General features: G+C 36.0%; 1 protein-coding gene across 4 annotated transcripts in view; it reads right to left on the reverse strand.

Annotated features, from left to right (window-relative positions):
* SATB1 (SATB homeobox 1) overlaps positions 1–12,405 on the reverse strand; it is a 101,380-nt gene that overhangs the window by 18,946 nt on the left and 70,029 nt on the right. For all 4 annotated transcript variants that reach the window (XM_017875890.1, XM_017875893.1, XM_017875891.1 and 1 more), the window contains one exon: positions 11,189–11,344. In XM_017875890.1, coding sequence (XP_017731379.1) covers positions 11,189–11,344 — 156 coding nt within the window. The remainder of the gene's footprint in view (positions 1–11,188; positions 11,345–12,405) is intronic.

Genomic DNA, 12,405 nt, shown 5'->3' on the forward strand with positions numbered 1-12,405 from the left:
TTTCCCAGACTGGAACACCTGTCAGCAGTCTTCAATCAAAATAGCATCCTCTGTCATATTTGTGTACCTGTTTCAGTCACAAACACACAGACCTAGAACTTCAAGGGACATTAGATATAATACGACCCAACCTATTTTACTTTCCTGAAGGGGAAGTTCAATGTCTGAGAGGTTAAACGACTTGCCTGGGGCTACACAGCAGGTTAGCAGTGGAACTGGGACTACCACTCTTTCCAATTCCCAATGTTTTCCATGAATGACGCAATTCATGTACAAGTTGTTAGGTAAAACATCAGTGAGTTTACAAATTAGCTACTATTACCTTATTTCTATAATATGTAGAAAATCAGGAGCCATGCCCTTTAATTCCTTTCAGCTTGGGCTACCCTGTACATGATATTGATGACTTCAGCAATGATGAAGTGAGTCCAGAAGAAAATAACAAAGAACATTAAAAGGAATCAGTTTTCCTTTCTGTACGTTTTCATGAGGATATGAGACCACCAGAGAATAGCGATTGCAGAGTGACTGAGGGTGGTGGGTTGAGTTGGGGCAAGATAAAGCTTGTAACACTTCTATTGACTCTTCAGCTGTGACTTGTTAACAGACAAATGGAAAATGTCTCCTTATTAGACAGGGACCTAGAAGGGTCCATAAATAAACAATTTTCTTTGAAACGCGGGATTCTTGTAGTCTAATGAAATTTAATGAAAAGATGTGCTCTTTCTTTGTACTCAGAATATTGATCTTGTTAAGCTCCATATACACAACAGCATCCGTAATGAAGCAACTTTTTTCTCCCTCTCTTTTCTGTTCCCTTTTGTATCAACAGGTATGCCAGGCAAAGAAAACAAATACACAAAATGTTTGCAAACATGAAAACTAGGGGATAATTTTTTATCTTGCAAGTGAAATCTTTCATTAGCAAAGCAACAATTCAGGACTCCTTTTAATGGTGAGCTCCACCAGTGACTGCAAAATGTGATTCAATTTGCATGCTGGCTTATCCCTAACATACCTTCAAGTAGCTGTGCAAAAATCCTTCAGGCTTATTAAAGCAAGGGCATTAGCAATGAAACCATAAACTTTATTTACCTCCACTTTTCTTATTTCTTGAGACTCATCCCACACAACTATGCTTTGAATAGCAAACCCCCATTTGGGAATCCTAAAATACAAGTGACTACAGCAGGGATGGGTTCATCTCACTGATTAGCAATGGGTATTTTTACTTCTGTGTTAAGAAGGATTCTGAGTTGATATCTGTACTCATCAGGAGAGTGCTGTGATATGGAATTGAATCAAATCTTCTACAATAACTGCACATCTTGTAAAATGATTACAGAGGTAGATTAAGATTGGGGAAACAAATGACCTAAATTAGATGGAAGAAGAGTTCTAACTAAAAGGCAAAGTCAGTACTTTATCTTCCCTTTAAAGTGATATTTAGGCCAAAAGAAACTATGAATAGGAAGAAAAAATATCAGATTTTAAAGTTGAAAGTTATCATGGAGTAAACCCAAAACACATGGAAAATAAATAGCCAGACTAAGTGGGAAGAAAATTAAAAAAAAAACTAGGAAGCAAAAATTATACAAGGAAGAAAAAGAAACACAACATGAGGAAACTACTAAGCAAGAGGGAAAATGAGTAAGCAAAAAAAAAAAAAAAAAAAAAAAAAAAAAAACCCAAAACCCACTATTCTTTGGGAAAGTACACCTCTCAGTTGGATAACAGGAATCACCACCACCACCATTCTAAGAAGTTTCCAAGCTAGGTTCATAACTGAAGTCATGAAACAAAAATAAAGATACAAAGAAAAAGAGTGTATTTTATTTGGAGTTAAAAGATACTTAAGTAGGTTCTATCTATGTTTTAAATGGTCTCTAAAGTAGATTGCTGTGATCTGGCTCCGAGAGGTATGATTGTAAAGCACTACTTATCCTATTTCCTCCTCCGCTCTTAGCCTTAGTTTTCCACCAGCTTATCTGCCTTCTTACGGATCCAATTTTTTACAGGGGGATTCTTCTGAGACTGGTGATAACTTTAGCCTTAAACAGTTACCTACTGTGCCTGCATTTTGCCAGGTTATCTCCAATTTCTATAAAAACAGAATCCTCAGGGTTTCCAACTCTGCCTTTCAAATCAATTACACAAATCCGCAAATGTCTCCATGAAATAAAGTTCCTAACTGGGGCCATTTTTGCTTTTTGATTGTCTGGTATCTGACTATAAAGCCTAAAGTAACAACTTTGCATTAAAAGAAAATAAGAAAAACTGTCCTTTAGAAAACTACTTATGTCCAGTCTTAGAAATTCTTTGAGAATTTAGGTTCAAATAAACAGTTTAACACTGAAAACATAATAGGGCATAGAATCGAGGGACATTAGGCACCCTACCCATCCCCCCAAAAAACTTACGGAAAAAAATGAAAAGCCCAATACTGAATACAATCTTTTACCCATTTGAATCTTGGTAAAAGTATAAAAATGGAATTTGATGAAGATTTTCATAAAATAACCTAGAAAAAACTAGACAACTCCATTTTCTAGACACAATTTCTTCTGATCGTATTTTATTTTATTTAAGAATATCTTACACACACATACATATCCCAACCCTTAAAAAAAAAGGGGGCCTGAAATTTTAGTTACACCACATGTGGTTTTCATTTGTGAAAAATGAACAAGCTGTTTGTGGTTAAACTGTCTAATCGCCTGTTATCAATCTAGCACTGCATTCAAGATTTACAGGATACATCAGCTTCTGTGCCACATTAGCTGTAAAGGGAGGGGGGGGGGTGGGAGGAAAAAGGAGGAGGAGAGAGTTTATCCTGAGGAATAATATTTCCAATGCAGCCACACTTGCACTACATCTGGTTGTGCTGGTAGCGGCAGTTAAATTGAAATATTTCACAGCGTGTGTCAGAAACATGCAGAATGGTAATTATGACAGATCTGATTAAGCCGGAGTGCCACAAGCTCCCTGGCCAGCGCCGGTTGTGCAGGTGTGACCTTGTGCGTGCCTGCGTGTGTAAATAAAATTAATTACAAGCGAGAGGGTGAAGGCTTCAGTGACATCACAAAGCGGAGAAACTCCCAAGGGGGAGACCTAATGGAATATTTTCCCTCAGTCTAATAATACAGTTCATATTGACTTGAGGTAATTAGTGGGATCATTAAAGCAGTTTTCCCGGCGTATTTGGCTGCCTGATCAGATTAGTGAAAATGTTCTTCAGAACAAGCCCTGTGTGGTCTGCCAGAGAGGAGGAAATAAAAAGCAACAAAGCATATTTTGGAATGATAAGCAGCGCTGGACTTTTACTATAGCAAAAAATCTCTACTTTTCTCTGGAGCCGACAGATCTAACTGTCTTGTCCATTTTAATTCTTCTATCCAACTTGTGTATTCTTATACACGTTCTGAACTACTTCTTTCATTTCCCCTTTCCCTCTGTTAAATCAGACTGCTTTACCACTAAGAGCCATCCCCAACTCCCCAACAAATCTCTTCTAAACAAGGCAATTTTAAAATTGGGAAAAAGTATCTTAAATGACTGCTGTACTGTTAACTGACAATATGGGACAACTGAGAGAGGCAAAAAAAAAAAAAAAAAACCCAAACAGGGAAAGGAATACCACTTAAGATTCACCTGCTACACAAAAGATTCCTCTCTTACGTAACACATAACAGATTTAAATATTTATTCAAATTTGGACCTCAAAATGGGTTTAGCATAGGACAAAGTTGGGGCATGCATTCTTCCTGCTGAACAGCAAACAGAGGCCTCATCAAGAAAAGGGCCATTTGTTTGAAAATACTCTATTGAGCATGCTCTACCTTGCCACTGGAATATGCCAAGCACTGTCACAGATGGCAGGCTCTGACAGTTCCCATCCGTAGCGTCGATACTCGACAGTTCAGCACAAGATCAGTGACATTCTGTCTCATTAGAACCACGCTAATTATCACAGCTAGTTTCAGGGGAAACCATGTGTTGCAATGGTCAATTTGAAGGAGTCTGTGCATCAACAAACTGGTAATAAGGATCAGACACCTTATTATATGACAGCATGCTGCCTATGATCTGATTTACGGAATCAGAGGCACTGAGGCGGCCAAGGAGGCTGGCAGTTTATGAAACAGTGTGTTTAAACCCAATTCCTGAAGCATCCTGGTTGAAAAGGGAATTGTTACAAAAAAATACACAAAGGCAACTGGAATAGTTGAATCACAAAATCAAAGGATAAGAGGTTTTCTATTAACATACAACAGAAGTAGATTAAGACTGAGGGAAAAAAAATCATCAATTTGACAATTGCCTGCTGATTCCATAAATGGTTCGGAACTTCTGTTTTTACGTGGTATGTAATTATAAATTATAGAGTACTTGTATGTCTACTAATCTCTAAAATATAGATACATATTTTTAAATGGGTGGTCTATGGTTTGTGTCATTCTGCCAAGCAAATGGGTTGCATATCTAAAAGCATAACAAGTATACTTAGAAAAATGAGTAATCTCTAAGGTTACTTTTAAGATACCATCGATATTATTGGCAGGGCAGAAAATTTCTACATTAGATTCATTTTACTAACATAAGTTCTTCCATTCCTCTCTCAGCACCTTTCATTGATGTGAAATTTTAATGGTACAGTTTCTTCCAGAGCTATTTTTCTATTGTCATTTAGTATAAATGCATTTTCATAGCTCATTCATTTCACAGGGTGTTTATTTTCATTTCTCATGTGAGGAGAAAAGGAAGATAAAGTTAAAATAAAACCTACCTTCATTATCAAAAACATAAAAGACAACTACTGAGACTTTTAAGAAAAAACACTTCTGTCTTCTAACTTGGTAGATTGTTAAAGGATTATATCAGTCTTATAGTTGTGTGATAAGTTTAACTGAATGACACTCAGTTTTAAGATTAATTCCTGATAGGAGTGAAACCTTGTTGATTTGCTGTTTCCCCTACTTTCAGGAGTACCCACCCGAACCTGTCCTGAAGAACTAACTCTTCAACTGACAAAGCTGAAAATAGAAGAGCTTCCAAAAAGAGAAAACGTTAGAGAATATTCTTAGTTTACACTTTTCAGCTTACACTAACATTTTAGGACAAAAAGTGCTCTCATATTAAAGCAGGTTCTATGAATATATAGTTGGCATAGCCGTGCTTCAGAACATGTATGCTGGATTGCTGTAAAGGGACCACTCTTGCAGTGACCTTCTTTGTGCTTCCTCACATGATGAACCTCCTTAAAGCTGGCTCAATATTCACAAATTAATTCTCTTCAAATCTGGTCTAAAAATTTTCTTATGACATCTTCTAAAGATGGAGAAATGAGGCTTAATGAGTTATGTCTATATTTGTAACAGTTAAGCTTATTAAGTGGGTCGAAGAGAAAATAAATTTGACTTTCAGTTAATTCTAAATTTATGGGAAAAAGGTGAAAATTTTAAATTATTTCAAAGAAGCAACACGATCTTCTGGTTCATTTTTTAAAAAGTAGATAATACCAACAAGTATCTAGGGGATAAATCACCCCTTGATACGACTTTTTAGCCAAAAATATGATAGGTAAGCAACTGTTCTATTTAAGAATTCTGGACCTCGTTGATCAAATCCTAGATATACTAAAACATACATACTTATTTGTAGAAGGCAGAAATCTGAAAAGAACGCATATTCAGATCCACAAACTCAATTAGCTCTTAAAAAAATCATATACAATCACGTACCTTCAAACTATTAGATTATGTCAATATTTAAAGCCATTAATTTTAATAGACCTGTTTGGCATTCAACTAGAAATACAAAAATACGTCAACGTTTTAGAAAACTGAATCCATATGAATTCCCAACATTAAGATGTAAGAGATTTTTATAAATGGCTACTAATATAGAACACCTTAAATAGGAGACTGATGAATTCCATATCCTTCTTACTCAAGAATGGAGCACAGGGACCTCCAAAGATCTGTGTTAAACTTAACACCGGCAGACTGCTGAGATGCAGGGACCACACTCTGGACTGTCTTACGTGTCTTCTTGTTCTCCCCACAAATACTTCTCTTGCCTCCTCCTCTTCCAGGCAAGTGGGTCCAGGGAAACAGAAGCTGTATCCACCTCAGGGTGTCCACTACACATTTAGATGGAGAACATGCAAAGGGGCAGTTCTCTCCTTAGCAAGCGAATGAAGAAGGCTTCGTTTGCCCAAGAGAAGGGGCTCTTAGGCCACAATGTGAAGATCCCACAGACTGCTACAAAAGGATGTAGCACTGGGAATAAAAGAAACCATGATTCTCAAATCTGCAGGGCCTGCTGTGTGCCTTAAATAGGAGGCCACACAGGTGAACTCCTGTCGCAGCAAAGTCTGTTACGTGAACATTCCAAAAGAATGAATCAGCACAGAGTTAAAAACTGAAGTGTAATTTAATTCTAACAGAATAAAAGATGCCTTTACTAGCACGCTAGCATACAGAATGCAATGTCAATGGTTCCATGATTTTATTCCTGGATTTTGTCACTATAGCTCTATTTTCAGCAATGAAAATTACATTTTTAGCCCTATTTCTAGCCCCAGTGATTTGTTATATATGTCTTACTTGCATTTAAGATATCCATTACTGTGTGAGAATTTCCAAACCAAAAGGTCAGAATGATGTTTTCTTCACCTATAAACCTAAGGAAAACGGAGGTATTCTTTTTCTCTCTTTCTTCCTTGTTTTCCCCTCTCTCTCATCCTAGGGGCCATGAATCTCAATGAGAAACAAAAGCGACTGAAAAGTAGATGAAAGAAAAGGCTTTAAATTATTTGGTCTCTTCTACTAGCCATGTTATTTTTGCAAAGTCAGAAATGCCTTTTTTTTTAGTATTAAAAACATACCTATTAATCAGCCAAAGTTGTAGCAGCCAGAAAGTACTACAACTCACAGACTGCAAAATATTATATCAAAAGTGTATTAGTCAAATAGAATTTTCATCGGCTAGTTGCTTTACCCAAAATAAATACATTGTTCAATAAAACACTAAAGGAAATTATTTTCTAAGCACAAGTGATGACGCAGTGTGGTTCTGTGAAAGCCCTTTACTGTCTTACCGCACTATGTATCTGCAAGCTCCACCTATGCAAACATGAAAATCAATGTAACAATTCAGTGTACAAGGCAAGGCCTACGGTGCTGCTAACGTCCCCTTGCTGGACACACACCTTAAGTCTCAGAGCTCTCAAGGGGTTTGCTGTGGAATAAAATTAGATTCCAACATCTGCCACCATTAAGGAAAAAATTCCATTTCCATCTCCCATATGAAAACACTATAACCAATGAACAGTAACTGAACCTTGATACCGTGATGGTTATTACCCAAATCAACTATTTTTTTTTAAACAGTAAAATTAGCAAATTCTGCTCTCATAATTATTTGAATGTTATCAGACTAAATGTTTGATAAAATTCCAATATGATTCACTTGGAAAAACTGCTGCTTATTTGAATAACCAGAATATAAAGTGTATTCATTTGTAGCTATTCACATTATGTTTAAAGCATATCATCTTTTAAAGTTTGCATTAGCCTGCTTTCCTAACCAAGCACAAAAGTAGCCTACCTTCAGTTTTACTTGCATATTTTATTCAGACATTTCTATTAGAGTTAAAAACAATTCCATATCTATTATTCATTGAAGAGAAGAGACAATACATGTGAAATGGCGGAATCCACATGAGCTGGTTTCTTTTACAGAAAATACTTTGTGCATTAGTCACTACAGAGCACGCTTTACCTTTTAAAATTGAAGGTATTTATGATACATAAATACATGATAAATAAATCTCTTATCCATGTGGAGGACTGAACCTCTTGCTTAGCACATTATGAAACATTACCATTTGGGTACAGTGCTATATAATTTAAAAGCTCTAGTATGTGCCTTCTATGTTAAAATAATCCTGGGCTAAAAAGTTAAAATTTCCCAATATTATAGCACCTATGACACAATCTGGATCAGAGTTGGCCTCCTTTGACTCCTCCACCCTGTACACCCACCTCCATAAGGTATGATAGAGCCTGGATTCTCAAGGCTCTGTGTAAGAACCTTGTGTGGTAAGAACCTTGTGTTCCACGAATATGTCAATGAAGAAAGGAAAGCCCTCATTGTCTGCACTATCAATAAGACCACTATCCCTAATTCCTCTTCCCCAGATCAGGGTAGTATTTCAGTGATGATGCTGCTGCCTTGAACCCTGAAGACAATCTAAAATAGGAGAAATGAAGAGAATTTGGAGTTGGTTGTACATTTATTAGTTAAGAAACTCTCATGTGTAAAATTAAGAAAATAAGAGCTCACAGGGTTACTAAATTAATGCAGATAATCTATAATGTATGATAGGGTCTAGCACAAAGAACATGACGGTTAAGTCAACCCAGACAACCAGGGCAAGACACAGAAGCAGAGGTAGATGGGCTGAGACAGAAGAGACTCTTGTGTTCTTCTGGCTTCACACACATTTTGTCTTGGGGAACTGCTGCCTCATTTTGGCAAGCCCTGGCACACATGTGAGGTCTAAATATCTATTTTAGAAGTGTAACATTTTGACCATTAAAAATGTCAGTCTGATTTGAAGTTTTTTTTGTTGTTCGTTTTTCTGTTTCCTTCACAAAATATCATAGCATGAGAACAGAACCTAAGCAAACGGCCACTTTTCCTTATTAAATCGGGTTTGTTAGTGATACACACAGGTTTAGGACTAATTTTTTAAGCAATCATCAATCAACATATTTTCATAAACAGGGTAGTGCTAACATTAAACTGAACAACTAAGACAAGACTACAAAAATGCTGTACTAGGACGTTAGAGCAAATGAGAAGTTGAGAATAACTATCCAAGGGAATAAAGTTAATAGTTTGCTTGATTCCCATAGCCCACAATTGGCCCCTTTGATTTTCTCTCAAACAGTAATGAGTAATCAGCTAAAAGCTTTGGGGGTTTTGGGAAACACACCATCACAGAAGATGCTTGGAATTTGCTTATTTACATTGCTGACATAGAGACCCATGAGGAGCTGTGTAGGAGAGGGTACAAAGAGCAGGGCTGTTTAAAACGGCTTAGAACATCACCTACATGACATTATTAGCCAATTGCTGCTACTGTCCAAATAGCTGCAAAATCAGTACTGAGCCCAAGTTGGGGAGAACCTGGGGTATCATTTAAAAGGATGAAGTCAAAGATAGCAAAGGAACTATGAATCAAAAGGAATCAGAAAGGAAAATGATGGCAGGGGGTGGGGGTAGACTGAATTAAATGACAGGTGATAGACAACTAAATATGGTTATTAAAAAGTTATAATATTAATTTTTGTTTTAAAGCTAACCTTTACTATAATGATACATGTCCAGTTTCTCCATTTTGGAGATTTAGGGAAAGTGGCTTTTGTAGAAATGCAGTCTGATTATTACTGATGACTGGACAGGTCAGAAAAAAAAATGTAGAATCAGAAAGAAAGGCAAGATAATATATATTTAAATATGAGATCCTCATCATAATTAGGCTAAAGAGCCAAAACAAGAATGTGTGGGGTGAGCAAGTAGGTGGAGGGGGGGGTAAAGTGAGACCAGGACATTTCTCTTTCACGCATAGTCTTGGCATGTAAATGAAGACGTCGGAAGAAGCACACAGGTTTAAAGCGGCTCTAACATTCTATCATAATTAGAAACATTTCAAGAGCCCTGTAATTTCCAATCAAAATTACAGTAATTTCCGATATACAAGCCATGATTCATGATAGAATTTTACATTCCATGAGAGATTACGGTGGCCTGATGTATGACACGCTGAGTACAGCACTAACATAAACAATTCAGTTTAATGTTTAAACAGCACTTGATGTTTAGAATCTCACAATAAAAGAAACATATTATTGTAGAAATTATCACTTTGACAGTGATTGAAGGGTAGGCAGGCATGTGGCCTATAAAGCTATAATTTTTACAGTCCACAGCTTGAGTTTAATCATTTTTGTATAACATTTCCAAGATATCCCTTAAGTATTTCATCAAGCCTATAACTTAAACAAGAACAACATTCTTCTAAAGCAAAACTCCTGTCAAGTAACACTATAAATGTCAATAGGGTAAAACTTCAGGAAAATCTGAAAAGATTATTATGTTACAAATATATCGGATTATAAACACTCCCACAATTGTGCATTTTATCAGAAGTTGACAACAGCCAGGCTGTTTTAGGATTCATTAATGATAATGAAAATATACTTGTGTAAAATTTAAAGTTGTTAAAATCTTACCTGGAGTCCCTATTTGCCTCTAAATCTCACCTTGACAGTGTTATCAAATCCTTTTTCAAAGGGGAAAAGAGTTTAGTGTTCTTCTCGTCCTTTAAAAAGTATTCTTGGCTTTGGAGAAGGGTTAATAGATAACTAAGTTTGTTCATGTAGATGATTCCACTTTTGATTAATATGAATTATTAATATATGACAATTATCCTGATAAAAGACTATACAATCTATCCTTTTTTATTTAGTTTGGTAGAAATTTACAACTTTTCCAATTCAAGTCTATTCAGCTGTAATTCAGAGTTGGACAACTTGTAATCCATCTGTGTGTCTTGTATACTCCACAGAAAAATTAAAATCATTAATATGCAAAGAGATATGTTTGTGTGTCAGTTTGTCTTAATAAGTGCATTTAATAGTTGCAGACAGCTGAGTTAAGAGGCAACTATTCTCACCACTAGTCCACCAATGTCACATTAGATGGCTGAATTGGAACAGAACAAACTGTATAGAGTTTTGTAGCATTTTAGTAGGAAAAAACATCAAGATCATCTAAGCAATAATGAAATAATAGTAATTCAGGTTATGTATTCTATACAATAGACCAGACTGAGAAACTGACTATCCATTATGATATCCTTCTGAAAATACCTATTAGCTGACTTGGGGATTTACCGTAAAATCCTTGGTCTGGGGAGTGGCTACTGGAAAAAAAAAAAAAAACCAAGTGCCTATAACCTAAATTTGAATATTGTTTCATTTTAGAGCTCTAGAAATAATCCTAGACATAGAGGCCTCTCCGTGATGAAGTTCATATTGAAAATAGACACTCCTTTTAATGAAAACTCCACAGGCAACACAGATAAACATTCTCAATGCCTAACAGAGGGTCTTACCTGGCTTTTGGTTGCTGCAACCTTTGCAAACAGTGCTTGAGACACTTTAGCGCGCTTCATTTCCTGCTGAATCTCATCATAAATGGAAGCATTAATGTTCATGGTATTGTTCTCTGGTTTCCCATTCCTCTCAGTGGCAATAGTAGCTGTTTTCACCTACAAAACATTTTGAACATGGCTGTCATTTTTCATTGGCTAAATTGTTTTGAAGCTTCTCAGGCTCAGCATCCAAACTGGACACTGTTGCTCCTTTTATGATCAAGGTGATCAACAGTGCAGTCATTCAACATTAGTTATTGCCCTGAGATCAGATTGCTTAAGTTAAGGAAGTCACACTGTCACAGGTGATTGCATCTGTAATATGACAGCAACTGCCAGCTGACAACCAGGAATTATAATGCCATAAAGTAAGTTTTCTGGAAAACGAAATAGTTTCAAAGACTTGAAAACCCTAAACTAATTGTCTCCCAATTACCTTCCATTGCGATCCTAACAAAGGAAATTCACAATTAAAATCATAATGCACAGTGCTGTATCTTCACTGGGTGCCCGGTGCCTAATAGACAATTGCATCACTAATAGCTATTACATACTATGGCCTTTTTAATTTTAGACTATTTTTATGCATTTTCCTCTTATGTTTCATTTTAAAAATCTTCCATAACAAAGCCATTTGCAGAACTGCATATTTAAATCTTCTATCCATCCATGAAGCAGGTAGAGTGCCTTGCTTAATTATCATAAAGGCTGGTTGCATTTTACACGTGCATGTCCAAGCTGTTCTGTGTAATTATTTCATCTTTTCCTGGCACCCCTGTATATAACTATTTCCTTTTGACTTGTGAAACCACACAATAAGATAATGTTTCACAATATTTAATAAAATATTACTGTAAGCATCACAAAATATATAATCAGTGACTTTACTAATATATTCAAAAAGTACAATCTTGAGTGAAAAATCAGTATCAATGCCTTTAGTAATAAGCAGATATCTGCAGTAAAATGCCACAAAATTTCAGGAGGTGAAATCAAATCTCAACTTCAAAATGTACTGATACTATCACTCATTTTTAAAACTCCAAATTTATTTTTTATTACACAGTAGTATGAACTAGCCTGGAAAATTTACATAAAAACCATGTAGCTGATTTTTTACTGGGAAACTGATGACAATATAAATGAAAAATTACTACAGATACAAAACCATGTTTCTT

The sequence above is a fragment of the Rhinopithecus bieti genome, unplaced genomic scaffold, assembly GCF_001698545.2.
Source record: "Rhinopithecus bieti isolate Rb0 unplaced genomic scaffold, ASM169854v2 scaffold_8220, whole genome shotgun sequence".
Lineage (NCBI taxonomy): Eukaryota > Metazoa > Chordata > Mammalia > Primates > Cercopithecidae > Rhinopithecus > Rhinopithecus bieti.